The following is a 17,226-nucleotide window of genomic DNA, read 5'->3' as shown; positions in this document are numbered from 1 at the left end:
GCCGCAATTCAGCTGAACCATGGCTTCTACGGGATAGTCCCAGGCCTCCCCCTCAGTTTTGCGCTGACGGGGCAAGCGCTGGCTACTACTGTGGGAGTGGTAATTGCTTTACAACTACATACTGGGGTGCTTACTGCACAGCTCCTTTGCAGGTGGCGGATTCTTCTAGTACTGAATTCGGTGACCTCTGCGGGTGGCCCCCTCCTTTGCTGGAGTAGGGGGCTAGCAATACAGTATGACTCCCCTTGCCTGGCTTCCTGGATGCCTTATTTTATTTTGCAAGTGGGGCGTGGCACCAGTCAGTACCCACGGGTGCCCGGTACTCTTCATCTAGTGGCATATGGGTACCATCAGTGGATATGGTGGCTATTCCACATTGTATCCTCTTCTTTTTGGTGCTGGTTTTGGGCATGATTAGAACTTCCTCTGCCTTCAGGGGGTTACCTAGTAACACTTGTGTCCCAGAGACCCCCCCATCTCCATGAGCCTCCACTGTCCCAGTCGGTCATGAATTTGTCCGCATCAATACGTAGTGCACTAATATGGTGCGTGCATTCCGAGTCGGGTGTTTTCACTGACTCTGTATTCTCTATCCACCACTCCTCCTTATTGGGAAAGTGCTTATGCTGGCACTCTGGTTTAGCTACAACAACAAGTTCTCCTCCACAGGGACAGATTTTACGCTAAGGCTCGAGTTCGTGGTCACTGCAGTGAGGCATCCCCCTCAGGTGGGGGTCCTACCCTGGCGTTAGCTTGGCAGTTGCTCCTGTTCAGCGCCCTTCCAGGTAGAGTTTTTAAGGCTCATAGCCACCCCGCAAGCCTTAGTGGCTCCTATGTTACTGCCTTCCCTCATCTGCATTGCACGGGGTATTCGTTGTGGCCTTCCATTCCCCTTTTACAGGGAATCCTTCCCATTGGTCCTGGGTATGCTTACTGTGTCTACACGAAGCTTCCCACCCTTCTATCCCGAGCAAGAGATCCAGAAGCATGTGGCGTAGACTTCCCCCTCCTCTACGTGCTTTCCCCCTCCTATTCAGGGTTCTACGGAAGATCATTGGTCTTCTTGGTCTGGCCCTTAGTTAGCTGGAGTTTTCACTCAGACTCCTGTCCTGAAAGGTAGTTTTTTCTGGTTGCTATCACATCCATTAGATGGGTGTCCGAGTTGGCGGTGTTCTCTTCCAGAGAACCCTTCCTGGTTATTCATAGGGACAAGTGGTTCTCCCTTCTTTTCTTCCGAAGGTGGTCTCTGACTTCCATATTAATGAGGAAATTCCTTCCCTCACTGTGTCCATCTCCTTCACACCCTAAGGAACAGGAGTTACACCATTTGGACGTTGTCAGAGCTCTGAAGATCTATTTAGCAGCCTCCGGTCCCTTCCGCCGTACGGGCTCCCTTTTTTTGTCTTACGGAGGGTCCTCGCAAGGGATTGGCGGCCTCCAAGGTGGAAATCGCACGTTGGATTCGGTCTGCAATTGTTGATGCATACTGCGCCTGGGGCAAAGTTCCGTCCTTAGGTGTCACGGCTCACTCCACCAGAGCGTTGGGCGCATCTTGGGCTCGGAGGAATCACGCTTCGGCTGCACAATCGTGTAAGGCGGCTACTTGTCCTCCTTACACACATTCACAAGATTTTACCAGGTGCATACTTTGCATCGGTGGATGCTGCCTTGGGCCGCGTGGTTTTGCAGGCGGCAGTTTCTTAGCTGCCTGCAGATACGCTTGCTTCCATGGGTCTGTGGTTTTTCCCTCCCTGTGGACTGCTTTCGGACGTCCCACGGTTCCTGTGTCCCCCAATGAATATGGGCGAGAAAAGGAGATTTTTGTATAACTTACCAGTAAAATCTCATTCTCACTCTTCATTGGGGGACACAGCACCCACCCAGTATTGTTGTTCAACCACAGTTGTAGCTGTTGCTAGTTTGAACCCCGTTGGGTCCTTGGCATGGTTGCGTTCCATGTTTTTTCTTGGTTTTACTTGTGCACAAACTGAAGCTCTCTCTCCAGGCTGGAGGGAGTATAGCTGCCAGGGGAGGAGCGAACAGTTTTTACTAGTGTCAACGCCTCCTAGAGGACATAGCTATACCCACGGTTCCTGTGTCCCCCAATGAAGAGCGAGAAAGAGATTTTATTGGCAAGTTATACAAAAATCTCCTTATTCCGCAACATGTGCAAGTGGGCTTAAAGAGTGCGAGAGATAAGGGGATAGATTTACCAATGTTATTTCATCACAATATCCATATTTTCTCCATTATTTGTGACATTTTGTGTTTCTAGTCACTTTTAAAAAGTGGTGAGAAAAGGAGCAAAAATTGTAGCTGCCGCCTCCTAGCTCACATAAATAATATGCTCCAAATTTATTAGGAATGATATAGAAAATGCTACTCCTTTTAAGTCTCCCCCAAGGAGCTTTTATGGTGCTGTCAGCGTTTAGAACAGACAGGACTCAGACTGAACACTAACCCATTAAAGTCAATGGGCCAACGGACATGTCAGACTTTACCAACCATCCATTCTTTCCCTGCCAGCCACAAGCCAATGGGCCAGTGAAAAAAGAACTGACAGCACATGGACGTTGTCTGTTTTTCACTGATGGTTGCTAGAAGACTCGGTGTTACTTCTTCAGGTTGTTTTCACTGACATGAAAGATTAACCTACTGATGCCACAAAAAAATTGATTTGACACTGATGGTAAATTGTCATTTTTTCATGGAAAGAACTCAAGAGGAGTTTCTTACTTCTCTTCTGAATGGGGCCTTAGGGTACGGCGCTATGGTGCGCTGAGCCTGAGAACAGCACGTCCCTTCAAGTCATACTGGTATTCTAGTACCTCATTACAAACTGATTGGGTTTTCAAATGCATTGTTAATGGTCATGTGGTAATCTGGAAACAGGCAATAATAATGCACATCTCCTTATCATCACAGACAGGATTACAATAAACTATAACACCTATATATAGATCACAATAGGTGATAGTCACACCCTCCCTACACAATGACCTGTGCAGAGATCACAGAACATGCCTAGAAAATTCTTCCACAGAAGTCAGCAAGTTGTCTTCAGACTACAGGGTCCAAGCAGTACAGCCTGTCCTATTGCACTCATTAGAATTCCACACAAACTTTCTCTGATTTATTTTCTTGTATCTTGAGAAAGTTACCATTAATATGCGAAAATCCTAAAAAGGACCTACTAAAAAGAAGAAAAAAATGTGTCCTGAACTATATATAGTTAACAAAGGAAACATTTTACTTTATTGTTTTATTGATTTATCATGTTTTAAGAACTCAACAACAAAAACACTTACACTTTAACATATTGTCAGAGTTGTAGGATATTCATGGGGGAGGGGGAGTTCCAGCTGCTGAAAATTATTTAGAACCTGGCTCAGATTGACGTAAAACAATAAAATAAGGAATATTCATCATACTATTCTCCCACTGCTCCTGTTCCAAAGCTTACCCAGTTCTCCGCTGGTCTCCTCTTCCCGATCCTTCTCGACATGCAGGAAGTGCTCTCTCAGCCAATCACTGACTACAACAGTGACCCACCTCAGCCAGTGATTGGCTGAGTAGGTATTTCCTCTATGATGAGATGGATCCAGTAGAGACCTGCTAAGCACCGGAATGGTAAGTTACCTATCCCTTGTTTTATGCCGAACTGAGACTCTTTTTAAAAAGTTTCAGTGCCTGGGCAACCCCCTTTAGTAATATTCAAATCAACTGATGCCAGTATTATACATTTATAAATTAAATATTTCTAGGCTCAAAGTGAGACTGAGTGCCACTTAAAGTAAAACAGCAATTCTCATCATTTAGGAATCCCAGCCCCCTTCAGAGAACATGTCCACGCTCCGTTTCTGAAAAGTTTTCCGAAAATTCTCATCAAACATATTGAGGTCTTCTTGATTTTTAAATATACCCTGGAATTTAAAAACATGGGTAAATATTAAAACAGGAAGATAATATATAAAAGACTGATTACAGATATTAAAGCTATTAATCTCAGATCAGGCTGACACATGAATGTACACTACCATGGATATACTGTATGCAGATTGTGTGTGCATTATACTTTACAGTGGAAAAAAAATTAAAATTGGGGTGCAATTAAATCGCTCTTCGACACAATTAGGCCTCATGCACACGACAGTATTTTTTCACGGTCCGCAAAACGGGGTTCCGTTGTTCCGTTTTTGTTTCAGTGTGTCTTCCTTGATTTTTGGAGGATCACCAGACATGAAAAGTGAAAAAAAAATCTAAGTCAAGTTTGCCTTGCAAATGATAGGAAAAAAACGGACACTGATCACAGACGCGGATGACAATCTTGTGTGCCTCCGTGTTTTTTCACGGACCCATTGACTTGAATGGGTCCACGAACAGTTGTCCGTGAAAAAAATAGGACAGGTCATATTTTTTTGACGGACTGGAAATACGGATCACGGACGCGGATGACAAACGGTGCATTTTCCGAGTTTTCAACGGACCCATTGAAAGTCAATGGGTCCGCTGAAAATCACGGAAAACGGAACAACGGACACGGAACACAACAACGGTCGTGTGCATGAGACCTTAAACTATTATTTTACTACTTTAACTGGTTTGCCTGTTCTCCTGTTCAGAAAAGTAATAAAGAAGCTGTCACAGTCATACGCTTTTATCACTTAGTAATCCATATGTATAACTCTTATTGTAATAAAGAGATTCTATGGGATATTGTACCCTCTAATGTAAAGTATAAGACTATTAGAGGTCACCCAAAGATCTAGGTGGCCACAAGTACAATGCATTTATACAGGTAACAGAATTCCAAGATGAAGTGTAATATTATTTCTAATTTCTAGATGAGGATATAATATGGAATAGTAGTATACCAGCACTAATAACCATTTATTATATGCGTATTCTAAATGGAATATGTTAATTAAAGGGGTTGTTCACCCCAGGGGCCTTTCTGGCAGATCCGCCAGTGTGGCTGGTCCTGTGGAGTGAATCACACTTACCTGATCCCTGCAGCTGGGGTCCGGCTCCTTCATCCTCCCCCCCCACCGTGTCTGCAGATTATCGATCTCCCTGTGACAACATCTACTTTGACGCAGTCAGAGGCCGCTGCAGCCAATGACCACAGCAGTGATGTGTCTCTCATGTGTCATGTCATTTGGTCACGTGACACATGGGGAACACGTCACAGCTGCAGCCAGTCATTGGCTGCAGTGGCCACATGACCTGCATTAAACTGAATGTTAATGTGGGGAGATGGGCAATCTGCAGAGACAGCATGGAGTAGGGCTGCACGATATGGGAATTTTGTGCGATTGCGATTAGGGCCCTAAAAATTGCGATAACGATATGCGATGCGATATTTTAAGGGAATTGTGCTAGAGGTCTATTTGCTTGGATTTTCCCATATGAGCCGCTGACGCGGCTGGGTATGACATAGTTATGGGGGATCTGTGGATGACGCTGTGTTGTGGGGGATCTGTGGATGACGCTGTGTTGTGGGGGATCTGTGGATGACGCTGTGTTGTGGGGGATCTGTGGATGACGCTGTGTTGTGGGGGATCTGTGGATGACGCTGTGTTGTGGGGGATCTGTGGATGACGCTGTGTTGTGGGGGATCTGTGGATGACGCTGTGTTGTGGGGGATCTGTGGATGACGCTGTGTTGTGGGGGGATCTGTGGATGACGCTGTGTTGTGGGGGGATCTGTGGATGACACTGTGTTGTGGGGGGATCTGTGGATGACGCTGTGTTGTGGGGGGATCTGTGGATGACGCTGTGTTGTGGGGGGATCTGTGGATGACGCTGTGTTGTGGGGGGATCTGTGGATGACGCTGTGTTGTGGGGGGGATCTGTGGATGACGCTGTGTTGTGGGGGGGATCTGTGGATGACGCTGTGTTGTGGGGGATCTGTGGATGACGCTGTGTTGTGGGGGATCTGTGGATGACGCTGTGTTGTGGGGGATCTGTGGATGACGCTGTGTTGTGGGGGGATCTGTGGATGACGCTGTGTTGTGGGGGATCTGTGGAGGACGCTGTGTTGTGGGGGATCTGTGGAGGACGCTGTGTTGTGGGGGATCTGTGGAGGACGCTGTGTTGTGGGGGATCTGTGGAGGACGCTGTGTTGTGGGGGATCTGTGGAGGACGCTGTTATGGGGTGCATGTGTGGAGGACGCTGTTATGGGGTGCATCTGTGGAGGACGCTGTTATGGGGTGCATCTGTGGAGGACGCTGTTATGGGGTGGATCTGTGGAGGACGCTGTTATGGGGTGGATCTGTGGAGGACGCTGTTATGGGGTGGATCTGTGGAAGACGCTGTTATGGGGTGGATCTGTGGAAGACGCTGTTATGGGGTGGATCTGTGGAGGACGCTGTTATGGGGTGGATCTGTGGAGGACGCTGTTATGGGGTGGATCTGTGGAGGACGCTGTTATGGGGTGGATCTGTGGAGGACGCTGTTATGGGGTGGATCTGTGGAGGACGCTGTTATGGGGTGGATCTGTGGAGGACGCTGTTATGGGGTGGATCTGTGGAGGACGCTGTTATGGGGTGGATCTGTGGAGGACGCTGTTATGGGGTGGATCTGTGGAGGACGCTGTTATGGGGTGGATCTGTGGAGGACGCTGTTATGGGGTGGATCTGTGGAGGACGCTGTTATGGGGTGGATCTGTGGAGGACGCTGTTATAGGGGATGTGTGCTATGACACATAGGGCCATGAGGGGGGGGGGGCAGCATAAGACATATAGCATCTTATGCTGGTCCCCCTCATGGCCCTATGTGTCCTAAACTGTGCACATAACTGGCTTTGTGTGAAAAGTATTTTGCTAGTGTGTAAAACAAGCTCTCTCCTATTGATAACATGGCCAGCCTCTGTTACTCACTGTCACTATGAATGCACTACAGGAAGCAGGAGCGTTACTAAGTGACGTCAGTCACGCGCCGGCCGGCCCGCTCGCTGCAGTGCATTCATCGTGACAGTGAGTACAGAGGCTGGACCTGTTATCAATAGGAGAGAGATTGTTTCACACACTAGTAAAATACTTTACACACAAAGCCAGTTATGTGCGCGGGGCCCCTTCATATATAATCGCTGCATTTTCGGGTCAGCCAAATCGCCATATCGCATTTGCCGATTATCGCGATTCGATTATTTTTTCGATTTATCGTGCAGCCCTAGCATGGAGCGAAGAAACAGGAACCCATCTGCTCTGATCAGGTAAGTATGATTCCTTCTGCAGGGCTGGCCACGCGGAGCGGTCTGTCAGAAAGGAACCAGGTGAACAACCCCATTAAGGATCAAGGCACAGCTACTGAACTATACCAAGATGTGCCTGGTGTAGTTTGCACCACCTTTCTATTAGAGACCTGACACCATTTAATTAAATAATACACCTTATTGTCTCATTTATATATAAAATTTTAGGGCTTATTCTGTGTTCTCTGCTCTCCTCCCCAAAAAACAGTACAGTATATTAGCAGTCCTTCCTTCTTGCCTCTTCTGTGATCAAATCCTATTTTATTAAAGGAGTTGTCTCATCATTGGGACCCGCACCTATATCGAGAACAGAGCCCCAAAAGTGAAGGAGGGCGCACTGCGCATGCGCAGCAGCCCTCCATTCATTTTCTATGGGGCCGGTGAAAATAGCCGAGCTCTGGCTTGGCTATTTCCGTCGGCCTCATAAGAAATGAATGGGGGCAGGGGCCGCGCATGCGCAGTACGCTTCCATTCACTTCTATGGGTAGCCGGCTTGGTGGCGGCCGGACCGGAGTCCTCCAGCCACCACCTTCAGGGCTCCGTTCTCGATTAAGGTGCGGGTCCCAGCAGTGGGACCCGCACCTATAAGACAATGGGGGCATATCCTAGCGATATGCCCCCAATGTCCATGATGAGACAACCCCTTTAAGAAACTAGCAACAGAACTATCACAGTGGACACGATAAACTAATTCCAGTCCATGTGTGGATGAGCTCTGGTTGTCCATAGATAAATTCCTACTGTAAAATTAAGAGTGGATTCACAGTACACAGGAGGATTTCCCAATGTATACCTCCGAAGGATGCCACCAATGTACACTAATGTAAACGCACACCGTAGCATATACTAGCTACTGGCCCCGTTTTAAAACACATACAATGCGCTACACTTTTTTTGCAGAATGCCTCTGGATAAATAATTATTGTCTAAATGGTATATGTACATTTGAATATCTGTTTTAGAATGAGGTACCTATGGGTGTACAAGATGATGGTCAGTGCATCCACACATAAGAAAGAACATACTAGGTATAGTTTATGTGCCAGAAAAGTACTCACTTTTGGGAGATACCCCAGTAGCCGTGAGGCATGTTCTTTGAGAAGTTTCTGTCTCTCTTCTTCAATGATAGCCCGGCGAAATGCTTCTCTCTTCTCCTCCTCCTCTCTTTCTTGGAGCTCACGTTCCTGCAGACAATTAAGACTGTTAGTATATACTGTTTTTGGAAATGATTAGTTTGTCGTTATCCTTCTTTTTCATCTGTTGCCCATACTGGTATTAGCAAATTGTTAACTGAATGAATGCTTTTTTTTGCCTCCATATTATCCATGCTGGGACACAGGATTACGTGTTAGGAGCTCAACATAATAATAATGACATTACAAATACAATTTAACTGGGAAGCGTACAACAATTTCTAAATGACTTCCATAGAGCAAATAAAAGGAAAACTCCAGTGAAATGTTTTTGCTGACTAAGCAGAATTGGGAGGATTCTATCTGAAATAGATTATGGTACTACTACCTAAAAAGTTCACACGTCTTTAGCCCAGATGGCAGCATAAAAGAAATAGAATTTGCTCACTCTGGGCTTGGGAGTCCAGTAGGCGGTCCCGCTCAGTGACGGACAGCTATCTGTGTATGCACAGTCATATAGGGTAGGCTGTCCATCACTGAATAAGACCAACGATTGGACTCCTAAGCTCAAATATTACTGAACCTTGTCCCACAAAACAATATCCAGATATGTTTAGATCCTCTTGCTCTACAATCTGCTGCCTGTACACACAGCACCAGATTCATTGTGACAGATTTACTTTAACTGCATTTTCCAGCATACTGTCCCGGTCGATCTGGGAGTGGAGAGATGCAACTGCAAGCTGAGCGGGACAGTTGCCAAGGCAACCATTCGACGCCAAGCGGGTATCCCGAATGGTTCCTATTCTAATTAAAAAGACAATGGGGGGAGGGGGGTCATTTACTATGACCACCTGTGCCAGAAACTGGCATAAAAAAGTGACAACCCCAGGTTTGCGACTTTTTAAAGGGAGTCTGTCACCTACCTGACCGGTTTCAAACAGGTGACATTGTTCAGTGGGGCACAAAGACATGACACAGATGTTACCCGTGTTTAGTTCTTCAGATGCTTCAAATCGCCCCAAAAGTTGTTTTTATCATATGCTAATGAGCCGTTGCAAGTGCCCATGGGCGGAGAGTTTTCTGAAAGTGCCCAAGTTCCCCCGCCTCACTCGCGCCTAACTCCGCCCCTCAGTAAGCTCAGGCTAGCCCTGTGGCTCTGCGACATCATATTTCCCTATAGGCTGTTCGCGCATCACTGCTGGGCCCTGTTCTGCCCACTGTGGTCAGATGCACAGAGATATGCAGTGCACATGCGCCAATTTCACGCCAGTAACTGGTGCGCACTCTATATCCCTGTCCCTCTGCCCACAGTGGGCAGAACACTGTGCATGCCCGGGCCCGGCAGTGATGCGCGAACAGCCTATAGGGAGATATGATGTCACAGAGCCACAGGGCTGGCCTGAGCTTACTGAGGGGCGGAGTTAGGCGCGAGTGAGGCGGAGGAACTTGGGCACTTTCAGAAAACTCTCCGCCCCTGGGCACTTGCGACGGCTCATTAGCATATGATAAAAACAACTTTTTGGGCGATTTGAAGCATCTGAAGAACTAAACATCTGTGTCATGTCCTTGACATCTGTGTCATGTCCTTGTGCCCCACTGAACAATGTCACCTGTTTAAAAACGGTCAGGTAGGTGACAGACTCCCTTTAAACGCCACTGTGCCTAAATTTAGGCGCAAGTAGAATATCTATGTCGCCCATGTTGCTTTCTGAAAATGGGAGGTGGCATAAATAATGAATTAATTCTGCTCAGCTCCACCATCTCTGTAACATGATGCTGGCAGATTATTTTCATGGTGACAGGTTCTCTTTAATGACTGATTTACCCACTACATTTGGAGATAAGATAGTTACCAGTGACCACTGGTCAAAAATTTAAAAAAATGGGATCTTGGGGCGTCTAAAAATCACATATATAGCATAGTGGGCCTGTTTTTTTTTTTTTTTAACTATTCAAAAGAAAAACTCACTGCTTCTAGCAACTTTTGCTCTGGAAATTTAAGCTGCATTGTGATTGTTTCCCAATGAAAGTTTTGATAAATGAGGCCCAATATTCTTTAAACAATGAGGATGAACAGTATATGCAATGATCTAATGCAGGATGGAATCAAAGATGTATAATCCTTTCTCACTTTATCGGCAATGAACTGCTTGCGTCGATCCTCCAGTAATTTCTCCACTGCTCGCTTGTGCTCGAGCTGTTTCATCCTCCTCTTCTGAGCATTCATCTGCTCTATCCTATCATCCTCAGCAAACTTTGCAAGCATGGCTCGCCTGAAAGCTTCTTCCTCCTCTTTTGCTGCTTGTTGAACAATTTGCTTAAAACCCATTTGCTCCTCAAAGGTACGCTGCAATTCAAGCCGCTGACGAATTTTCTTCTCCATCTCTGCCTAAAAGTCCAAAAAATAATATAAGAAATATAATAAAACAGTTATGTTTTTACTAAATCAATTATGTAACAAATAGTCAATATAAGCAGATAGATATAGATTTTTGGCAGTGTGTTTTTATGGTGTCAACTTAGTGAGAAGTATTGTAAAGATGGGGTCAGCTGAAGGGGAACCGATCAGGGCATTCCAAACAAAAATACTGGTACTAGCTACAAGAATTAAAGGGGTTAAAATACTTTTCATCAAGTATCCTCCTTGGATATTTTTTTTGTTTTTCTAATTTACCTCATTGGCAGTTTTCTCTTATCTCCCATGCTTGAATCCTACTTCCTGGTTGGTCATGTGACTGCTTGTTCCATCATGCCTTAAGGCAATGAGAGGTGTCCTCACATCACTAACCACACTCCCTGTTCTTACCAATGACCATTCCTACGTCCTACATTGCAAGGCTGCACTACAGGACGTACCCAACAGTAAACTGAATAGGAAAACTGACTTGCCACAGGGCGCAATGGTAGGCTAATAATTTTAGAATAAAGCCTCATTCATACGTCAGTGTTTTGGTCAGCGATTGTGAGCCAAGACCTGGAGTGGAGCCTCCACAGACATAAGGTATAAGGAAAGATCTGCCCCTGTTCTATGTTTAGAGCCGCACCTGGTTTTGTTTCAGAATCCCTGATGGAAATCACTGACCAAACACTGATGTGGGAATGAGGCATAAGGCAGTTTTGATAAATGCATGCAATTAAATTTTAAAAAAGTCTGATCCAAAAGGTGTCCATCGTCTTAAAGTTTTAAACCAGAATGGATCTCATTTATCAACTCTCCCTGAAAAAAAAGCAACCAGAATGTATCTGGTTACAATGGAGCATGTTATTTTTCCTTTCTATTTGACAGTTTTAATACCGTAAATGAGAATTAATTATCTTTATAGTCTGCTTCAAGAGAATGAGTCCATTGTTCCCTGACTCATAAATGAAACACATTATTACATGGCAGATTTTTTTTTGGGGGGGAGGGGGTCGATCATGGACTAATATGAGACAGCTGTTAAAGAGACTCATAATAAGGTTGGGGTACTTCTGCTTGGCATCCTCAGACTGGCGAGATATAGTCGCATCAATCCATAGGGCTCAGAAGCAGTCTTTTTTTTAATAAAGCAATTATATAACATAGAAGAACAGAATCCATAAGGCTGGATATAAAAGACACAGTTCTGAATGTCATACATATAGGTTTGAGCAATTTGCAGAGAAGATCATACGGAGCTACATGAATGTGTTAGAAGGTAAACAAGATGTGGTCTTGTTACTAGGCATTAAAGCAGCAGCTGAACTATCCTCTTAATGTCAGCATTACCTCCCTCAAGGCAAACATCTCTGAACAATAAATGCTTTAATCCCCTATTAGGCCGCACTAATCCCCAAAATCTAAACCTGGTTGTTAACCAGTCAAGTTCTTTATATGTAACAGATTGCTACTACAAAAAAAATAAAAAATAATCAATGCATCGAAATTACATTTGGCCAAATAAATTCAAAGCAGGCTTTTATTCTGGGTCTAATTTTTAAATGAAAGGGGTCGTACATGAAAAATACGGCCTGCTGTCTTCAAGAGACAGCACCACACATGCCCAAAGGTTGAGCTGTACTGGAGCTCAACTCTCTTGGGCCCGAGCTTCAATACCACACACAACCTGCAGACACGTGTGGTGCTGTTTTTGGAAAAAAGTAACCATGTTTTTCTTAATCCTGGATCAGGACAAGTGTGTTTTAGTAACTCCTTGTATCCATTAAAGAATTTTGGAGCATTTTGCTTACAACTCTTTTAATCCTCCTCAATTGACAACTGGGTGTTCCCTGCACAGTCTGATACTGTCAGCACGGATTGGTCAGATTGTGTAAGGGCAGACCCGTACTGGTAACAACCAGTTGTCAACTTATTCAGAAATTTCCAAGAGTAATAACATGTGGGCTTCGAAGAAAAGCGGTTACCCAACTGTTATTATGTGGGGAGCACAAGCCTTTACTAAGACAGACATGCCAGAAGAGTGGACAGCTCATCTTTAACCACTTGTGGATATTGCATTCACTATAGATATCTCGGCACATATCTCTGCATCGTGCAGCCGGGGGCCGAGTAACAGCATGAGCTGCTGAGTCTTAGCAGACCCAGATCAGCTCTGCAGTGAGGCTGAATAACCTTGTACAATGTCTCGGGGGGTGAGGGGTTTATTCCGCCTGTAACTGAGGCTACTATGTCAGCCTCAATAAAATCAGCAATAATTTTTTTTTTATGTTTAATGCACTCCAAAGATCCTGTATGACATTATGGGAGGGGACAAGGTTTAAAAAAATAAAAACAAATTAAAAGATAATGAATAAAAAACACCAGCATACACTACTCCTTAGCTTCTAGCCCTATAACCATAAGGTGCTCAGGGGCGGCGTTTATGCGGCCGGTGTCCATGCCCCACGGCGCTGTTTAAATCAAACCCCTCCTCTTTCGCCCCTCTGGCCCGCCCTAGGTTCTTCAGATTCCATCCTCCCCTCATTGACAAATCCGGCACCTGCGCCGTTCAACATAATCTTCGCGCCTGCGCACCCCATTACCCACTAGGGCAGAGGCAGCAGAGCTTTTAATGCGCATGCGCCGGCCAGTACCTCCCGATCTAGCCGGCGGGAAGTAAACTGCCGCAAGATCGGGATGCACGGGCCGGCGCATGCGCATTAAACGCTCTGCTGCCTCTGCCCATAGTGGGTAATGGAGTGCGCAGGCGCGAGGATTATGTTGAACTGCGCAGGTGCCGGATTTGTCAAAGACGGGAGGATGGAATCTGAAGAACCTATGATGGGCCAGAGGAGTGAAAGGGGAGGGGTTCGATTTGAATAGCGCTGTGGGGCATGGGCACCGGCCGCATAAACACCGCCCCTGGGCACCTGTAGAACCTAATTAGCATATGGAATAAAAGCGTTTTTAAGAGAAAATAGGTGATGGACAGCAATATGAAAGGTAAGATTATAATATGGGGAATGTAATGGATATCATGATGTTTGTGGTGTATAATGGTCATTTTAGGTGAAAGACTCCCTTTAAGGCCTCAAGCACACGGCCGTTGCCCGACCGTGGCCGTATTGCGGCCCGCAAACAGTTGAATGGGTCTCGATCCGTCCCGGCCGCCACACAAACGTTGCCCGTGGATTGGGGACCGCACATTGCGGTCCCCAATGCACGTAACGGCCGCACAAAGGCCGTGTGCATGAGACCTGAAGGGGTTGCCTCATCTGAGACTTTGATGACATATTGCTAGAATATGCCACCAAAATCAGATAGGTATGGGGCCCGCACTTAACTCTAAAACAGGGCCCCTGAAAGTGAAGGAGAGCGCACCGCGCATGCTCTCCATTCATTTCTATTGGAGTATCAAAAAAAGCTGAGCGAGTGCACTTGGTTATTTTCGGAAGTCTCATACAAATGAAGGGTGCCCTCATCTGGAGATAGGTGTGACCCGCACCTATCTTCCATTTGTGGCCTATCCCAGCGATATGACACCAATATCTTAGACAACCCCTTTAAGGGAAAGCTTCTGAAAAATGACACATTTTCCTATTTGAATATTTATTAAAGAGTCCTTCAGCCTGCATAATATTTTTCTGTGCTATGATATAAAGTAGCCCCCATATGTTCAGAGAGTTGTTCAAGAAAGGGTGCCATGTGTTATACTCTCTGCCACTATAGCCCGTGATGCTGAACCAGCTATAGCAGACAGGATTAATAACACGGTAGTATAATATACAGAGAGATACAGAAAAATTACTCGTCACTTACAATTCCCCGTTGTCTGGCCTCCTCTGCTTGTTCTTCCAGGTACAGTTCTTCACGCATCTGCTCAAGTTCTTCTCTCTGTTGCTGTTCTCTCTGGATATGTTCTGCAAGCTAATAGCAAAATGTATTATTTCTATAGAAAATACCCATAAACTACAATAATTTATCTCTTCCTCTATTAAAGCTTTTCTAAAACCACTGGAATGTTTTAAATCAGGGGTGCACAACCTGGTACCCGGGGCCACATGCGGCCTTCGATACCATTCTGTGCGGCCCCCAACCATCTGGTAGGGCTATGTCTTGGGGCTGCTCACATGTGTTTTTCATGTATTCTCCCGTTAGATTGGAGTCCTAGAAGTGTAACTAGACATTTATGGTATATACTGTACGTACAATATGCCATAAGTGCAGTGTTTCAGTTAGTAATGCTGCTTTAAGTTTTATTTTTGGCCCTTGGGATTGGTTCATTCTGACAATGTTGCCCCGAACCAGAAAAGGTTGTGCACTCCTGCTTAAATCAACATAATTAGTTTGGAAACTTCTATGAAGACTGGAGGGAAAACATAGGTAGGCAGGTCAAGTGCTTTAAAGGGCCTATCCCATCTCAAACAGCCACTTTCAGAATGCAGCCCCCAGAGCAATCAGCTGATAGCCCTAGGTCCTGCTCTCAAAACTGTGGCCAGCCAAGCATTTTCTCCACAGCGGCCACTACAGGGGAAATGTAGTATTACATGGCCCTCATTAACATAAATGGCTGTTCCTGTAACACAAGGGCAGCTTCAGTTTGGCTCGTAGAGCGGGGTCTCAAGCAGTTGACCCCTCCTTCCCCCACGCTGTCCAAATACTCTAACAGAGCATATGGACAGGGGTTGCCTTTTTGAGCAAGCCCTTTAAGATGAGATTAAGAAAATACAAATCTAAAACTGAAATACAAATGAAGTTTTATATACATTGCAGAGGCAGCAGTCACACCTCAGCCCTTGTGTCTGAGGAGACCCAAAAGCTTTCTGCCCATCAAGAAGACATCAGTATTATGAATGCCTGACCTGTCACCTGTGCGGCACGTGACCTAGTGACGTGCCACATGGGTGACAAGTGACTGGCTGCAGCAGTCACATGCAGCCTGTAAACAGTATGTCGCAAAAACCCAGGAACTGCAGAGGCGGCTGTGGAACGATGGAGACGGTATACAGCGCGGGCACCAGGTAAGCATGAACCCCACTGGGGATTCAGCCACTCTGAAGGGAGTCTATTAAAAATAGTTTAAAGTTGGATAGCCCCTTTAAGCTAGAAATGATAATGACTAGCTCTTTAGAAGTTTCCTGAAGGGGTGGCTCAGTGCACAATGTGAAATACAGTACACTATGCAGTATGTACATAAAGGGCTTCATCAACTAGCATCCTCTAAGGACTCATGCCCAAGACCGTATCCGTTTTGCAGTCTACAAATCGCAGATTCTGGCTGTGTGTATGCCACCATGTTTTTCAAATTCCTGTAAAAATATTCTATCTTTGTCCACAAAATGGACAAGAATAGGACAAGTTCTATATATTTTTTTAAATTAATGGTTCCACATCCGATCCAATGTGGATCAAATGTGGACTGAAAATAGGGTGCATGAGGCTTAAACTTTATTAAACCTTTAGTTTTGGGAATTTATTTTGAAAGGTGAGTAAATGGAGGAGGAATTAAAAATGGTTTTACAAAATGTACATTAATGTTCCCTCCATTATTTGCATCTTCTGTATTTTATGAATTCTACTGAACGGTTAGGATTCTATTCCAGTTTGGACCATTTCAGATTATCTCAGTGATCAGTACCATGTCCTGAAGAGCCTTTTTCTTCTCATCGCGCTCTCTAACTTGGGCCATGCGGTCCTCCTCTCTCCTCTGCTGCATATTAGCAAAAGTCAAGATCCTTCTGTTCTCTTCCTCCATCTTCTCCTTCTCCATTCTTCTCCAGGTGTCCTGCTGCTCTTTAAATTCCTCTACGTATCTCCTTGTGGCATTCAATTTTTCTAGTTTTAACTGTCTTTCTCTATAAAACGAATATATAAAAAGTAACACTCATTATTGAATGGTTTCAAGTTTGCATTCATGACTGCAAAAGAAATGACACAGTGTACCTCAAATTCATTGACAACTACAACCCTGTAAATTGAATGAATATGAAAAATATTTGAATTATAGACAGTTGAGTTCAAGAGTGCAGCCATTTAAAGGGGTTTACCCAGATCTTCTGAAAATAATCATATACAGTAGGTCATTTAAACCAATTTTTAGAGAATGCACCATTACAACTTTATTGAATCACCTGTGCGGTGTGTCGCTAGGTTATTTATTGGTCACACATGCACGGTACTATACATTTTTCCCTTTAATCTCTCTGCAACATTCTGCACCTACTCACTCTTCTGGCATGCACAGATACGGCATTCTTTCTTTAAAAAACATCCACTTTTCTGGAATAAAACGTGGCAGAACATGAATTGCATGAGGACCTGAAAGTTGCTAAAATAGTACTTTATATTAAAAATTGTTCCCTGGATTCCAGGGTGGTCATAACCCCAGGATATGAGCAGTGTATAATGTGATGGATAAATGAATCAAGCCAGGAAAA

The 17,226-nt window shown here is 45.0% G+C and overlaps 1 protein-coding gene across 1 annotated transcript in view; it reads right to left on the bottom strand.

The window, feature by feature from the left end:
• Positions 1-3,258: 3,258 nt before the first annotated feature.
• MNS1 (meiosis specific nuclear structural 1) overlaps positions 3,259-17,226 on the bottom strand; it is a 34,900-nt gene continuing 20,932 nt past the window's right edge. Inside the window, exons 6-10 of the mRNA XM_040413909.1 lie at positions 16,428-16,644; positions 14,609-14,716; positions 10,523-10,780; positions 8,314-8,439; positions 3,259-3,923 (exon numbers count right to left, since the gene is read on the bottom strand). Coding sequence (XP_040269843.1) covers positions 3,816-3,923; positions 8,314-8,439; positions 10,523-10,780; positions 14,609-14,716; positions 16,428-16,644 — 817 coding nt within the window. The 3' untranslated portion in view covers positions 3,259-3,815. The remainder of the gene's footprint in view (positions 3,924-8,313; positions 8,440-10,522; positions 10,781-14,608; positions 14,717-16,427; positions 16,645-17,226) is intronic.

The sequence above is a fragment of the Bufo bufo genome, chromosome 1, assembly GCF_905171765.1.
Source record: "Bufo bufo chromosome 1, aBufBuf1.1, whole genome shotgun sequence".
NCBI classification, from domain to species: domain Eukaryota; kingdom Metazoa; phylum Chordata; class Amphibia; order Anura; family Bufonidae; genus Bufo; species Bufo bufo.
This window is presented reverse-complemented; position numbering and strand designations above follow the sequence as displayed.